Below are 16,098 nucleotides of genomic sequence, written 5' to 3'. Positions count from 1 at the left end.
TCCTTTGAAATCAATCCGCCCGCTGCAGCTTCCTGGTGACAGGAAAATGGGGAGCGGTCAAAGCGTGGTCCCACCTCCAATATTTCTTCAGGCCGTACCCTTTCTGCCCCCTCCCCGCCTTGGGCACTCGGCACACACACTTAACTCCAGGCCCCTGATCTTTCTGGTCCTCTGTTGCTCTGAGGTTGTCATCCCTACCTTAGGTAGGGGTCCCTCAAGACTAGAGTCCAGCAGTGCAGCTTCAGTCAGCCCCGAGTCATCATCCATGCTGATGAAGATGGCCGGGGTCTCACACTCAGGCCCCTCCTCCCGGAAATCAATGGCTTCCTCCGGCTGGGGAGGGCCTGGCCGGGCCGAGGAAGAGGACAACGACGAGGAGGACGAGGAGGGGGCTCCCACTCCCCCAGGCTTCAGCTTCTGTTCCTCCTCCAGCTGCCGCTTTAAGGCCTTCTCCTGGGCCAGCCGCAAGCCGATGAGGTCTTGAGGGGGGCGGGGGGCCGGGGGCGGTGCCAGGGCCAGGGGCTCTAAGTCATCCTGGGGGTGGGGAGGGATACACAAAAGCTCAGGGACGGGTGAGACCTAGGACCCAGGCTGCTCTCAAGAGGTTGGTGGGAAAGAAGACAGAAACCATCCTAAGGCAGACGGCAGACTGGGTATAGGGAGTAAGGGGCAGCTGTCTCCCCACCCCCAGTTCCTTTCAGTAGGAGCCTCGGCAGAGAGATGGCTGGACTGGGTAGGAGGGGACGGGGCCTTTCTGGCTTGGGGAAGGGGCTGCAGGCCCTCACCTCTTCCAGGGGCCCGGCAGGTGCTTCCTTAGTCTCTGGCTCTTGCTTGCCGCTGGCCTCCAGGATGGTCATGATGGAGTTGGGGATGTGTGCTTGCTAGGGGAAGAGCAGGATGGGGGCGCTGAGGACAGCTCTGACCCAGAGACACCCCACCTCACCCAGATCCTTGGTGTCCTTGACCCTCCAGAGGCCCAGACCTACATGGCAGTGCAGGGCTTCCCTCTGCCCATCCCACCCAGTCCCCCAGGGCTGGACCCATGGGGCCACCCACCCCACACCCTGGGGTACCTGGTGGGGGGTGAAGGAACGGACGTGGGCCAGCAGGGGCTCCCGGAGCTCCGGGCACTTGTCAAAGACGGCACCCAGCTGCTGGGGTGGGAGCTGCAGGATGACCTGGAAGCTCTGGGGCTTGGTGCGTTGACAGCACTTGATGAAGCCCTCCCACACCTTGGGATACTTCCACACCTGGACCAGGCAGGGAGGAAGCAGTCATCAAGGGGCCTGCAGGCAGCCAGCCGCTCCAGAAACTGAGAGGAAGACCTTGCCAAGGTGGCACCGCCTCATTTCTTTCACAGCAGCCTCTAGAGGGCGATATTAACCCTGCAAAACCTACGAGGCCCAGATGCGGGGACTTGTCCAGGGTCGCACAGGTATGGTACCAAGGGGCAGAACCAACATCTGAACCCAGGTCTGTCTGCATCTGCACTTAACCTCTAAGCCAGATATTGCAAAGTAGCAACCTGTGGCCTAAATCCAGTCTGAAGGCTTGTGCATGGGGTTTGTTTTTTGTTTCATCATGGTATTTCTAAAAACAATTTCTAGCTTCTCCTGAAAAACGGAACCATCTTTCAGCTCTAGTATGCATCCTGGCTGGGTGCACAATGGTGGGGGGCAAGGGGCAGCCATACCTCTCCTGGGATGTGCACCCCCTGAAGCCTTCTGCTTGCTCCTACCACCCAACAGCCCTCACTCATCACATTGCCACCCTATACCTGTCTGACTCAGTGACCCCTAAAAGGTTGTATTGTCTCAGCAGAGGGCAGGGCAAAGGAGCTGGCTGTCTTGGTAGAGCTTATTCTCTGCATCACGGCTCCCTTGGGGTAGGGGCCAAGCAGGCTGGAAAAGCCTGGGGTTTTGCCTCAAGTCTGTCTGTAGTGTGTCCTGCTGCAGTCCCCTGCTTGGGAGACTGGGGTAGTCAGGGGTGGGTTACCTGTTTCATGATGAGGCGGGAAAGGATGTTCATGACGAAGCCCCCCAGGCGGGGGTACATGGTCAGGGACTGGATGACGGTCCTCATGAGCAGCATGGGCAGGGGACTCTGCTCCATCAGCTGCTGCATCACCACGGCCAGCACCTCCGACGTGTACACGTTCCGCTCCGCAAAGCACAGGTTGGTGGCTGCGAGGAGGCGGAGAGTGGGCCTGTCCCCTTTGCCCAGCTGCCCCCTGGGAAGTGGGAGCCCCACCCCTTAGAGAACCTCAGCCCCATTATGTGCCCGTGTGAGGGGAGACCCAGCCCTGACTTCCTGAAGCTCCAGGCAAGACAGACTTCCCCCACCCAGCAGAAGGTCTCCTTCTAAGGGGACACTGTGGCCTGGTCCTTGGAAAGCCTGGGAGCTGGGTCTAAGGGAAAAGACACTTCCATCTCCTAGGAGCCCCACTGGGCAGAGTGGGAAGACTTTGGCCCTCTCTGTTTGGGGACAACCCCCAGAAAGGGTGAGGTGAGAGATATATTGCCAACCCCTGGGGACCTATTCTGGCTTGACTGGTGTGGCATAGCACCTCCACCCCTACTGGAGAGGGAAACAGCTTTAACTTCCGTAAGTAATCCCATAGGAGACAGAAGAGATGGTCTCCACCAGCAGGCTGGTCAAGAGATTGCCCACTCTCAACCCAGTGCATAAGGGCTTGCGCTGGTGCTCAGGTGTTACCAGGTGTAGGATTACATGGAAGGCACGGTCCACAGAGTAATGAGACAGGGGCGGGAGGAGGATGTCTGGGCATACGATGAGCTCCCCAGCTCAGCACCCAGTGCCAGGAAGGGCCCAAGGAGTGCTGGTACAACACAAGCACCCACGAAGGCAGGCAGACCAGGGAAGGCCCTGGGGTCTGTTCCTTCAGGAGTGGGTTGTGGTACCCCAAAATCAGTGGTGCTCGGATCCACTGTGTTAATGGGGAGACTCCAGGAACTGCCTCTGAACCCCTTCTTCCCCAAACACCACTTGCCATGTGAGTCTGTCAACCAGGAAGTTTTTATTGAGCTAGAAGAGACCGCCAATCCTTGAGAGGCTAATGGAGAACAGGGGTGGGTGCCTATAAAGAATGGGGGGTGGGGGGCTCCTATAAGGAAAAGGGGGAGGATGGAGGCATTACAGGTAGACAGGCAGGGAGGAGGTTGGAGGCAGGGTAGTGAGGATATCTAGGCTGAAGGAGCAGAAAGGAGAGTAGAAGGTGAACAAAGTGCAAGAGGACCTGTCAGAAACTGAGGCTGTTCCTCCTCCCTTCTAGGTAGCTGCTGGCTTCTGCCTGCTCTGCCTAAAAGCCTCCAAAATCAACCCTCTTCCCTCTCCTCCGCCTCAGCTCCACCCCAGCCTCCTCCTGGGCCTCCCACCCACCCTCTAATCCACCCTCCATACAGCAGCCTGAGGAGTCTTTCAAAAGCTCAACCTGGGGCTTCCCTGGTGGTGCAGTGGTTGAGAGTCCACCTGCCGATGCAGGAGACACGGGTGCGTGCCCCGGTCTGGGAGGATCCCACATGCGGTGCGGCTGGGCCTGTGAGCCATGGCCACTGAGCCTTCGCGTCCGGAGCCTGTGCTCCGCAACAGGAGAGGCCACAACAGTGAGAGGCCCGCGTCGCGTACCGCAAAAAAACAAAACAAAACAAAAAACTCAACCTGACCCTGTACCTCCCACAGGCCCTTAAGTGAGCAAGTCCACACTTGAACTGTGGCCTATGAGACCCTGTGTGGGCAGGGCCTACACGGTTACAGCCTGACCTCATCTCTTGACCAAGCCCCCTCCCCCAAACCGCCAGATCCAGCCAGGGTGCGCTCTGCAGTTCCAGAACCAGGCCACGCTAGCATCTCTCTTGGCCTGATGATCTCTGGGATCATCTTCTCTCCTGTTACCTCACCCCTATTCATCCTTCTGTGGTCTCAGCTCAGGTGTCCCCTCCTCCAGGAAGTCCTCCCTAACGTCCCATACAAGGGAGAGTCAGTGGCCGCGCTGGGCCCCCTGTCCCAGTCCTGTTCATTTTAGACTGTTACTCTGGGGATGGCCTGTGAGCCCCAGCAGGGCAAGGCCAGGACTGTCCCCATCCCTGTTGTATCCTCAGCACTGCCCAGCAAAGGACTGAGCAGAGGTGCTCAGTGAGTTTTCTTAATCACTGAACCAGTCCACTGGACAGGTCCAGTTGTAGAAAAACTCACCAGAGAAAAAGGGTGGTTTAAGGAGAGACTGAATGCCTGGAATGACTGCTTATACTGCTAGGCACTGGGGATTCCACTGGGGCCCAAAACAGGGCTAGACTTTGTATCTGGACTTTGGATCTGGAGCTTACAGTCAAGTAGGGTTACTAGTGCAACTGAGAAAAGCACTGGTGCCTGAGCAGAGAAGCGTGCTCTGGGAACTGACTGGACTGCATGCTGGCGATGAACAGCCGGTAGGGTGACCAGCTGAAGGGTTGCCAAGAGCTCACCAATATAGAGGCTCCGTGTGGGCCTGGGTTTGTAGGAAGAAACACGTGGGGTTCTAAAGGCCAGGACTTGCTGACATCTCCAGGGCCTGGTCGCTGGCTTCGTGTGTGACCTGTGCTAAAGCCCTTTTTCTCCCTGGGCCTTGGTTCCCATGTATAAGATCAGGGACTAAATCTGGGTCCATGAATGGGCTTTAGTGAGGTGGCAGGGGTGGGTGGGGCCTACACGGTTACCACCCGACCGCATCTCTTGACCAGGCCCCCTCCCCCAAACCACCAGACCCAGCCAGGGTCAGCTCTGCAGTTCCAGAATCAGGCCATACTAGCATAATCCGAACCCCTCAAATTGTACATAAAAACATGTGAGGGTACCGTCCTTGGGAATGGGCTTGTAACTTTCCAGAGATCATCTAAGGGGCCAGGTCGTGTAAAAAGACTACTCTACTCCTGGAGTCTCAGCTTTGAGACACTTTTCACTTTACTGCTTCCACTAGAGGCCTTAGTTCCTTCTCAGCTGTAGTGTGTGTTTATAATTTTCATAAGCTCCTCTCTTGACCTAAAAGTTTCTGAGAGAATTTGCTGAGGAAGACTAGGAAATAAGTCACTGAAGAAGCTACTTCAGGCTAGACATGAAACTAAATGGCAAGGAGGGAAAACCCCGTCCCCGCTTTTAAAGGAGAGAGGAGGAAACAAAGGACAGTTGTCCTCCGAGAAGAGCAGGGGACAGTAAGGGCTTCCACCTGTGGGGGAAAGCATGGCTTCTGGACCAGAAACCTCTTTCAGGGAGGAAGTGGAGGGGAGCGCTGGGGAGAGCTGAGGGAGAGAGATTGTCCCACAGGAGGCAGCCCTGGGACCCAGGATGCCATCTGCAGGAGGAACCAGCAGGACCGGGTTTCCAACTCAGATCCACCCAACTTCAGATTCTGTTTTTTTGCACTATACCACTTAGCTTCTATGTGGCCCTGAGCACGTTACTTAACTTCTCTGGAACTTCCATTTCGTCTACAAAACGGAAGTCAGCATACTTCCCAGGTAAAGAGTGGTGTGGATTGGCAGGCAGGCCTGTAAGGTACTGAGGAAAGCCTGGCTCAGAGTAAGTGCTAGGTAAACAGTGACAACAGCTATTATGAAACTGCTAACTGTGGTGAGCCCACCAGGTTGCCACCAACTCCCCTGCCCTGGAGGCACACTCTCCAGTCTCAACTGGAGGCCAGACCAGACTCCTGGTCCAACAACTGCCCTGGTGCACTGTCTGCTCTGCTGCCTGTGCATCTGCCCAGCTTGGCCAAGGGCTCTGCTTACTTAGTTCCTCAGACTGGTGCTGCGAGGGAGGGGCTCCCCACCCTTCCTGAGGACTACTCTGTGTCAGCGCATACTGGGTGCCTCAGTTCCTTAGGTGGGGGGAGGGAGGGAGAGGAACGAGGGTAGGTGTCCGGAACTCTGAGATGGGGCTGCAGGCAGCATAATCTCCGACTTGGCAGATTCCAGCAGGGGCACGTGGGTGACTGGGTTCTTCCCCAGGTCCGAAGTGGCCAGACCACTCAAGGGGGTTTGGGGGGAACGCCTCACCTTTGATGATGGACTTCATGTCACACTTTGAGGAGTCGATGTTGTGTAATGCGATGAGAAGCTCTCCAGGGTTCAGGGGGGACAAGGCTGAGTTCCCTTCACCTGCAGCAGGTGGGAGTGGCAGGGAGGTGGAGGAGACAGTATGGAGGCCTAAGAGACAGGTCCAAGTCCCCCAAATTGGGGGAGCGGCAAATGAAGACAGGCGCCCCTCTGGGATTAGGGGTACAAAGGGCTAAAGTAGCAGAAGGAGGAGACTGAGAACGCAAAAGGAGGGGCCTGAATGCAACAGCAGCTGGAAAGCCATCCTTCACAACCGGAGGGCATCATCAGAGGCCTTCATTGTGCTCTCCTCCTCCCCAGCACTGGGCTCCTACCCTCGTTAGGGCAACATCTAGTGTGATTCAGCTGCTCTCCCCCACACTTGCCCCAGGCTGGGCACCCATGAGGGCAGAGCTAGGACGAGCTCATCCCAGGTGCCTAGCACAGCACAGATACTGAGGGGAATTCGCTGGACAGGAAAGGCTGGGACAGGCAACAGACTTGCAAACTGCTTGAACTGAATGCCACAGTGGAGGAGGCTGGGGGAGAGGGCAGTCTTCTGGTGGGGTTTTGAGGGTCCCAGTCACTCTTGTGCGTATGTTTTAAATCACCAGATTACACGTGGAACAGACAGCCTCCACCCTCCTTAGCTCCAGCCACTGGGGTGAGGGGTGAGGAATCTACCCTATGCCACTTGGTAGTCTTTCTAGGTTGGAAGTTTTCTTTCTTTTTGACCAGGTCAAACAAAGACCCCTCACCCACAGCTGGAGGGGTTCATGCAAGAGCTAAGGAAGGGCAGGAGTGCAGCCCATGTTTGAGGAAGAGTAGTTGGGTCCTAGAAGGCAAGACGCTTATAGAGTCAGACCTCAATTCCACAATTTTGTCCCATTGTGGATGAAGCCATCATCCATGTATCACAGGAGGGTGACCTGGGAGCTCTGGGATAGACGTTGAGATGTCGCCAAGTCTGGACGGTAGCCCCAGAGAGCAAGATGAGCCCCCACCCCTTCCTCTCTAAAGATGGCATCCCTCCCCCAGCATTCCGCATCTCACCTCCAGGACCCCTTCCTCCTGCCACCTGAGGTGGGGGAGCTCCTGGGGGAGCTGGGGCACAGGGAGCCACGGGGGAGGGATATGAGGGCCAGGGCTGAGCTGGCCGCTGGTGGGGAGGAGAGCACATCACCTACCGTGCTGGGTGCCCAGCAGGCGGTTGAAGACCTCCTTCACCACTATGGGGTTGAGTTTGATGAGCTTTGGCAGGGCCTGGATCACTTCCTTCTACAAGGGCAAGGCATGGGAGGCAGGTCAGACACACCCGCCCACCCCCTCCAAACAAGCCTCCCCACTGCTCACCCTGGGGAGGTGGGGGGCGAGCTCTGGCCTCACCAAGCCCCTTCAGTGCTTTCCTCCTCTCACTTCCTCTGGTCCCTCAAGGCTGAGCTTTCCCAACTCACTGGGCCTGACTCAGCCCCAGCCTCATCAACCCCATCTGAGCCCCCTGGGCCAGCTCAGTGATTCCTCCTGCAAGTGGAGGAGATGGAGGCTCACCCAAGGTCCCACAGCCTGTTACAAGACTGAGCATGGGCAGCGGATGCACATCCTCAAGGGGAGGTGCCTCCTACGCTAGGAAGAGTGCTGCTTCTGTGGTTACATTTAGGCCTCAGGACAACCTTGTGTGTATGGGGGGGGGGAGGCGAGGAGGGTGCATCACTGTGATGCTCACCTGACAGAGGAAGAAACTGAGGCTCAGAGAGGGGAGCGGCTTGCAAAGTTGACATTGACCCAGACAAGCCCCAGAATGTGTTTACAAGCATCTGACATGGGCACCTGCCTACCTCCTCCCCACCCCTGCCCTGCCACGTCCTTGTCAGTGGGGGCATCGAGGCATCCAGCTCCATACCTTTTCCAGCCCATTGAGCACAGGGATGAGGAAGCGGACGTCGGGCAGTCGCTTGTGGTAGAGATCCCGGACCCGCTTCACCAGCTCTGGGGAGGGTGGGACTGCAGGTAGAAGCAGCAGGAGGCACAGGTGTTGGGGGTGGTGGGGTGAAGGTGAGCTCCGAGGAGGAGGAGAAATGGTGGTGGGTGTGTGGGAGGGGCAGGGAGGGGCAACTCCTTTCAGAGCAGAAGTCCTTGGCTCCTTGCTTTCTCAAGTGCATTTAGCAATACACTCTTCCACATGGAGAAACTGAGGCCCAAGGATGGGGAGAGACTCACAAGAGGGCCAAGCATCTGGGGACCCAGCAGCTCTGATCCCCAGGCCCGGGGAAGGGGAAATGGGGAAGACCTGGGCAATGGAAGAGAAGGATGAAAGGTAGGGTCCCAGGGGGCACCTTTGTCCGTGAGGCTGTGCAGACAACGTGTGACCAGTGTCTCTGCCCCCTTGGGACAGTTTTCCACCAGCAGGAGCAGCTCAGGCGAGTTCATGCCCATTCCTCGGATCTAGATGTAGAGAGAGGGATGACAGGGAAGGCCCAGGGAAGGGGCTAGGTGATGTGAGGACGATGAAGGGCCCAGGGTGAGAGCTCAGGGAGGCCCAGGTGTCAGGGGCAGGGTGGATGCTGGGACTTGGGAGTAAGAAGTGGTGACAGAGAGAGAGTAGATCTTAAAAATTCTCATTAGAAAAAAATCGTTAATTCTGTGAGGTGATGGATGTAAATCAAACTTATTGTAATAACCATTTCCCCATATATACATGTATCAAATCACTATGCTGTATACCTTAAACTAAGATAACGCTATGTGTCAATCATATTTCAATAAAACGGGAAAATATTGGTGACAGCATTCACAGAAGTGGGGGGAAGGGGAGGGAGGGTTGGGCAGAAGCATCTCCGTCTCTTCCACCCAATCTCACACAGACACAGGCTTCCTGCAGCTCCTGAGCCTTCACCCATGCTGCCCTTCTAGGCAGACCGTGCCTTCTCCCTGCCATCTGACTTAACCTGAGCTTTAATGCCCAACATGTTCTTCAGTTCCTTGGTGAAGACTCTTCTGGCTTCTGTAGGCGCCCTGCCCACCCACCTCTGTGACTGCCAGGGCCCTGGCTTGGCTGCGTGCTCAGATCAGGGCTCAGACCTGCTGCTGCTTCTGCAGACTTCCCCCCAACCTACCACAAACGCCAAACACAGGGAGCGGAGGGCCAGGCTTCAAGGGTTCATGCCTTCCTCTGCCCCATAAATCTTTACAATTCCAAGTGGAATTGCCAGTCTTTGCCCTCGAAGAGCTCAGAGTCTGGTGGGCTCACCTTGAGAATGGGGAGAAGAATCTGCTTCTTCCTCACACCGAGCCTATTACCCCCACATTACAGGTAAAGACACTGTTGAATCTGGGGGGTGGGTATGTGGGAATTAATGTACCACACTTTCTCCTTTTGTTTATGTTGGAAATTCTCAGTAATAAAATGTCAGGGACAGAAATATGAAAAAGTAGTTTCAAACCCAGCTACAAATCGGAACGGCAGACATTCTGAATTTTAGGGGCCAGTCTGTAACGGAGATGCTTCTCTTGTGGGTGACCCTGGGGTTCCAGAGAGGAGCAGGACGGACTTAGGCAATGACAACTAAAGATTTCTGTCAGCAAGGCAGGGGAAGGACAGCTCATAAATGATAACAGTGACACAGATATTTACACGCATGAGGTCACGGAATCCCTCCAACAAGCTTGGGGGACTGAATTATCTTCCCCGTTTTTACTGAAGGCTGCAAGTTTACGCAGTGAGAAAGTGAGAGGCGGAATGTGAACCTAGGTCCACCCAACTCTAGGCTCTTAACTGCGGGGTTACCCTGCTGTCTTCTCAGGAGCAGATGCAAGTGTGGACTACCCGCAAGTGACACAGCTGCTCAGCCTGGGGTGACAACCCTTAGTGCTCAGCACACACAAGGAGAGTATACCAGGGTAAGGGCTGGAGTTGGGGATTGAGCCCCACCCATGGGTGGGCGGAGCCTGGTGGGCTCAGGGGCCTCACCGGCTGTTCGATGACCCTCAGCACTGTCCTCTTGATGTCAGCGATGGCCTCAGTATACACGGCTGCCAGCTCATGGATCAGCTTGTGGTTCTGAGGCAGGAGGGCCAGGTAGAGGTACAAACACTGCTTTACTGTCTCCTCAGTCCAGGGCGCTGCCACCTCTAATAGGGCAGGGGGTGAAGATCAGGGCGGCCCCACTCCCCTCCCACCCCCAGCATCTGGCTCTTCTTGGGGGACAGGCACATAAGGGAGCTGGGCCTGGGAAGCAAATTGTTTGGGCAGGAAGCCAATCATCTGGGAAATGGGGTGGAACCAGGACTGCTCCCCTTTCAGAAGTCTCTGCATTAAATTCCCATCTGGTCTCCTCTGACCACCAATCCACAAGGCAGTGAGAGAGATCTTTCCAAGTTCTGACCCTGTCCCTCCCCTGCTCAGTGCTCCCACGACTGTCCTATGCCCTCAGGATAAACCCCCAGTTCCTCACCTTGCTCCACCTGCCAGGTCCTGTTCAGGGCGGCCTTGCCTCTGGGGTTGTGTGCTCTGGTTACACCCTACTTTTGACAGTCCCCCAGGGCCCCCACTTTGGAGCCTTTGCACGTGCTGCTCCGATGCCTAGAACACTGCTGCCCAACTCCTCTTTCTGTACCTCCTCCTCTGGGTCTCACATAGCCAGTACTTCTCCGGGGAAGCCTTCCTGGCACCCAGGCTGCACCAGGGCTCCTGTGCTCCTCGAAGGCCCTGTGCTTCCTGCCACAGCCTGAACCTTCCAACTTAATGGTCCCTTCCCCTGGGGACCGGGTCTCCCTGTCTGCAATTCTGGAGGACCCAGAGCTTTGCCGAGCAAATTGGCCTGCGATGATCCTGCCTGGTCTTTCCTGGAGCCCCATCAGTGTCTAGCTCTCCTTGTCCTCGGCTTTCAGCCCAGCTGTCTCCTCCTTCAGGATGCTCTCCCTGACCCCTCACGCTGGGTCAGGCGCTCCCTCTGGGCTTCCACAGACTCCTAGTTTCGCCACCTGAGGCCTGCTCGTTCTGGTTATTACTGTCTGGCTGTCTTCTCTAGCAGGCTGGGCAGGGCTCAGCTTAGATCCAGCTCTGTCCCCAAGACCCAGCCCAGAGCCTGAGACACAGCGGGTGCTCAATACACCTCTGAAGAACCTGCACCAAACCTGTGTCCTTGTCGGCTCCAAAGAGCACAGATGGCGGGTTGGGGTGGACCAAGAGCTGTAGGTAGTTGAGGGCAAACTTCTCTACATACTCTCGTAGCTGTTCCTTCTCGTACATGCGCTTGATGAATAGCAAGGCCTGGGAACGCACCTGAGGAGAGAGTGGAGGAAGATGGTGGAGGGGAAGACAGTTGTTCTGAGCTTGGCAGCACCAGTGTGAAAACAAGCCGAAGTCTGAGAGAGGCCCAGCTGGGCTGACTTACCTGTGCCCAAGACTGGTCACCGGCTTGCAAGAGAGGTTTCCTGGCCCACCTCAGGGCCCTGCACCACCTCACCATCTACCTGCCCAGCCCCACCTCTTATCGTTCTTGCCTTGCTTGCTTTACTCCAACCAGAAGTTTTCCTCAGTTCCTCAAAAGTAACAGCGTTCTCCCTGGCTTTGAGACCTGGCACAAAAGGTTCCCACTGCCTGGCGTGCCTGTCACTGGCTGTATCCTATTTCACTCAGACATCCCTGCTGGGAGCCATGAGGACAGGGCCTGGTCTGGGGCAGTGATTTGTCCCCAAAAGCACCACAGGGCTGAGCCAGGGTGTGCAGTGAGGGTCTGCTGAATGAATGGACACAAGACATCAGAAAGGAGCTGGCAGGAGGCTGGAGCAGGGTGGACCAAGGGCCGTCTCAATCACACACATGCACACACACTGTTCCCTCCGTCCAGGGCACACCCGTCTACTCATATTTCAGGTCTTGGCTCACATGACCCCTCCTCCAGAAGCCTTCCTTAGACCACCTCCCTTCCTCAGCCTCCAGGGTTCCGCCACCGCACACCCTACTCCACTCCTGGCACTGAACGCACTGTGTGGGCCACAATGGCTCCCCTCCTGGTCAGCGCTCCCCCAGGTCCCAGCACACCACCAGGCCTTGAGAGGGGCGCACCAACACGGGTGGAATAAGAGCGAAAATGGGACTGTCCTTCCTGGGAGGCGGTGAGTGTATATGTGTGTGTGTTCTAAGCAGCCTTGTGCCATCGTAAATGGAAAAACCACCAAAAAATTGTTGCAAGAAGGACATTAGGCCCAGAAACTTTCAGGGGAATGTGGAAAAGACTGGGCTGGTTACTTGGGACAGAGGAAGGACTGAGTGTAACCCAGCAAAGGGCGACGGGGGATCACCTTGTCCTTCTCATGGGAGCTGAGGTCTAGCAGAACATGCAGGTACTGGAACTGGCGGGACGGGCGCTTGAAGATCAGGTCTCGAAGAGTGGACATGCCCAGATAGGTGCGACTCTGCAGCAGGAAGGAAGGGAACCAGAGCTGAAGGCACCCACGGTGTGCCTTTGGGGTGTCTCCCTCGCTTCAGTCAGATCTGGTCCTAGACAAAAGCTACTGGTCCCTCACAGAACCCCCCGCCACAGGCTGCAACAAGTTGGACTCCTGCCCGCACCACAATGTTGGGGATGCAGGGAGATCTGCCGCCCGTCCTCACCTCATCCTCACAGTACTTGCGAATCACCTCCAGGGCACTCTCAGTGATCAGCGGCGCCTCCAGTACAACCTTGGTGAAGATCCTTCCAGAGAGGTAGGGACAGTGAACGGCTGCAGAGAAGGGGCCCCCTGGTTTCCCTGTCCTGCTGATCGCAGCTCACAGCTGGCAGGGCGCCCCCCTCACAGAGAGCTCGCTCAACCCCCTGGGTACAAGCTATGGAGGCAACAGAGCAGGGTTCAAACGCTGCCAGGTGGGTGTCTTGGGCAGAGACTGCCTCTCTGAAACTCAGTTTCTCCCCTTTGTCAAATGGGGATTTCTAGCTTGTTTAATACAGCAATGGGAGGGAATGATGGGGGCTGGGAAAGGGTGTTGCTATTTTAGACGTGGTGACCACGAAAGGCTGCTTTGAGATGAAACTTTAGTCAATGCTGGCAGATGAGGAAGAGCCAGCCATGCAAGGAGTAGGGGGACAGCATTCCAGGTAGAGAGAACAGTAAGTGCCAAGCCCTGAACTCATCATGTTTGAGGAACAGAAGACTGAAGGCCAGCCAGTGCGGCTAAAGTTTGGGGGCAGGGAAAAGCAGAGAGGTAAGAAAGGAGGCTAAAGAAGTTGGTAGGGATTGGATTACACAAGGTCTCATAAAACATAGTAAGAAAGTTGCATTTTATCTGGAGGACAACTGAAGGTTTTTAGTGGGGAATAATAAGATAGTATTTACATTATAAAATGTCACCTGCGCTGCTGTGTGGAGAATGGATAAACTGGAGGTCAAGGACAAGGAGGAAGCCACAGAACTGATTCAGGTAAGAGATGGGGATGGTGGGAAGTCAACCCCCAGAACAAGACTCTGAAGCAGGCACTGTTATTTATTCTGTATTATATGAGAAAACGGAGGCCCAGAACTGAGTGACACAGGTCAGTCAGAGCAAGCAGCAGAGCTGGGAAGCAAGCCCAGGGCGTGTGACCCAGAGCCTAGAGTGAGGTGACATTGTCTGCGTGTGGGGAGAGTGGGGAGAGAAGGGGGACTTGGGATGGGCGCATGGAGGATTGAATCGGGCGCCGATGAAGACAGAAGTGGTCAGAAACTAGAAAAAAAAGGCAGGACACAGGTGGGGGGACTCTTGGGGACAGGAGGGTGCAGGGCCATCCCCCTCACCCATCCTTCTGGTCTGGCTTCTCCTGAAGGCCGGAGAGCAGGCGGATGAGGCAGTCCTCATACTTGTCTAGGGTGCCTGTGGCACCAGCTGCTAGGTAGGTGTTGTACTCCTGGTAGAGCCAGGCAAAGGCCAGGTCCAGGCGGGCCCGCACGTCTTCCAGGATGAAGGACAGGACCTCGGCCTTCAGGCCCGAGTCGAACTGAGTCACCAGGCTGGCCAGGATCTTTATGCGCACCTGACGTGAGCAAGGGTCTGTGTTGGTGCGGGGGTGGGCAATCCCAGGCACCCCACGATGGTACCCTGCAACTACTCCCGCCCAGCCTCAGGGACCCCCAGCGCAGACCCGGTGTTAAGTGAGGAAGGAAAGGTGAAGAACCTTATTCTCGGTAGGTCTCATTTGTATGGAAGGAAAAAAAATGAAAAGGGAGAAAAAAGGTAATCATCACGGAATAAAACTAGAAGTAATCGCTAAAATTTGTAGGAGTAATATCTAAATTGTAAATATATGAAATTACAAATATCTAAAATATATCTAAATATCTAAAATGTATCTAAAATATAAATATCTAAATTTCTAGGAGTAATATCTACATACTTAGGTACACAGAAAAAGATCTTGAAGGATTCCCTTCATTTGTACATTGGTCGCCTCTGTGGAGGGGATGGCATGCAGTGCGGGCCAAAGGAGACTTACAGGCCCTCTGTGGCCTGGAAATATTTTTTTAACAGAGAGAATACGTTCATATACTATTTGGTTAATTAAAAATAAACTTCAGGGCTTCCCTGGTGGCGCAGTGGTTGAGAGTCCGCCTGCCGATGCAGGGGACACGGGTTCGTGCCCCGGTCAGGGAAAATCCCACATGCCGCGGAGCGGCTGGGCCCGTTGAGCCTGCGCATCCGGAGCCTGTGCTCTGCAATGGGAGAGGCCACAGCGGTGAAAGGCCCGCGTACCACAAAAAAAAATAAAATAAAATAAAATAAACTTCAAAAAAATAGGGAAAAAGTCGCTCGACTGAGGTTACAATCCCAGGAAGTGGCAGAATCAGGATTTAAAGCAGGTGTGTAAGTGTTTCTGAAGCTAACGAACAAGAATACTGTCAATCACAAGGAAGAAAGAGCATCATGGCAGCCCGCACTCGCAGGGCTCTTCCTTGCAGCCGCCCTGTGCTGAGTGAGAGCGCATGCGTGTCCACACATTTCCTCCTCCTTGTCACTTGTGTGGAGCTGCTATCTCTTCGTTTTATGGGACGACAGAGTAAGGCTTGGAGAAGTGGCCAGTGAACAGCAGAGCTGGAATCTGGAGCCAGGGAGGTTGACCCTGGGGCCTGTCTCTCTGCTGGGATGTGAGGTAGACTCTTGGGGAGAGGGACTGGAAGGATGGGCTGGGGTAGAGGCACACCTGGGCTGCCCCGCTGCAGGCCACGGCCTTCTCAGCCCGCAGGATCCGCTTCACAGCGCCCAGCTTCATGGCCTCAACCTGGGCGTCGGTCAGGGGCTTCAGCACATCACTCAGACGGAAGATTTTCTTGCGCCCACCGGCGCCTGCCAGCCTACATGGGAGAGTAGGGACAGGGACACGGTGACTCGGAACACCTTTCTGGAGCCCAGGCCCACCCCAGGCCATACATACAAAGACACCCCCCACACTGTCTCTCCAGCTCCCCTGTGACCCTGAGGCACGGCAGGGCGCAGGGTAATGGGAAGGAAGAGGATGCTATTTCGGTTTTGTAAACAGCATCTCAGGGAAGGCCTCTATAAGCAGCAAGCAATGTGTGACTGGAGATCTGAGTGAAGCGAGGGAATAAGATCCACAAATATCTGGAGGATGAGCTTTCCAGGCAGAGGGAACAGGAGGTGCAAAGGCCTTCAAGTGGGAACCTGCTTGGCTGTTCAAAATACCAAGAGGCTGGTGTGACTGGAGGAGGGAGGAAGGGGAATGGAGAGCTTGGAGGGGCAGCAGATCAGGCAGGGCCTTGTTAGCAAGCCTTGGCTGGGGACAGGGCAGGGACCGGCTGGATTCTGTGGTCTTTCAGGCAGGTAATGATGAGGACGATGACGGCAGCAACCAGCAGCTCTCCCTACGCGCTAGGATCATGCTCAGCGCTTTCTACATCATGATCCCTGTCCACCCCAAGAGTTATCTGATTTAATCATCTAACCATCACTGTGAACTCGTTTAGTTCTCCCTCATCCTTAGAGAGAGACACTATCATCCCATCCCAATTTTAGATATAAGTA

At 55.5% G+C, this 16,098-nt stretch overlaps 1 protein-coding gene across 1 annotated transcript in view; it reads right to left on the bottom strand.

Annotated features, from left to right (window-relative positions):
• SYMPK (symplekin scaffold protein) overlaps positions 1 to 16,098 on the bottom strand; it is a 36,493-nt gene that overhangs the window by 740 nt on the left and 19,655 nt on the right. Inside the window, exons 13-27 of the mRNA XM_024768443.1 lie at positions 15,260 to 15,410; positions 13,860 to 14,095; positions 12,703 to 12,784; positions 12,390 to 12,503; positions 11,220 to 11,367; positions 10,054 to 10,214; positions 8,420 to 8,528; positions 7,987 to 8,087; positions 7,274 to 7,364; positions 6,048 to 6,149; positions 1,996 to 2,183; positions 1,074 to 1,250; positions 786 to 881; positions 199 to 534; positions 3 to 32 (exon numbers count right to left, since the gene is read on the bottom strand). Of these exons, the coding sequence (XP_024624211.1) occupies positions 3 to 32; positions 199 to 534; positions 786 to 881; positions 1,074 to 1,250; positions 1,996 to 2,183; positions 6,048 to 6,149; positions 7,274 to 7,364; positions 7,987 to 8,087; positions 8,420 to 8,528; positions 10,054 to 10,214; positions 11,220 to 11,367; positions 12,390 to 12,503; positions 12,703 to 12,784; positions 13,860 to 14,095; positions 15,260 to 15,410 (2,122 nt within the window). The remainder of the gene's footprint in view (positions 1 to 2; positions 33 to 198; positions 535 to 785; positions 882 to 1,073; positions 1,251 to 1,995; positions 2,184 to 6,047; positions 6,150 to 7,273; positions 7,365 to 7,986; positions 8,088 to 8,419; positions 8,529 to 10,053; positions 10,215 to 11,219; positions 11,368 to 12,389; positions 12,504 to 12,702; positions 12,785 to 13,859; positions 14,096 to 15,259; positions 15,411 to 16,098) is intronic.

Source organism: Neophocaena asiaeorientalis, unplaced genomic scaffold, assembly GCF_003031525.2.
Source record: "Neophocaena asiaeorientalis asiaeorientalis breed wild unplaced genomic scaffold, Neophocaena_asiaeorientalis_V1.1 scaffold629, whole genome shotgun sequence".
Lineage (NCBI taxonomy): Eukaryota > Metazoa > Chordata > Mammalia > Artiodactyla > Phocoenidae > Neophocaena > Neophocaena asiaeorientalis.
Note: the sequence above shows the minus strand (reverse complement) of the source record. Positions and strands in the feature narration are given on the sequence as shown.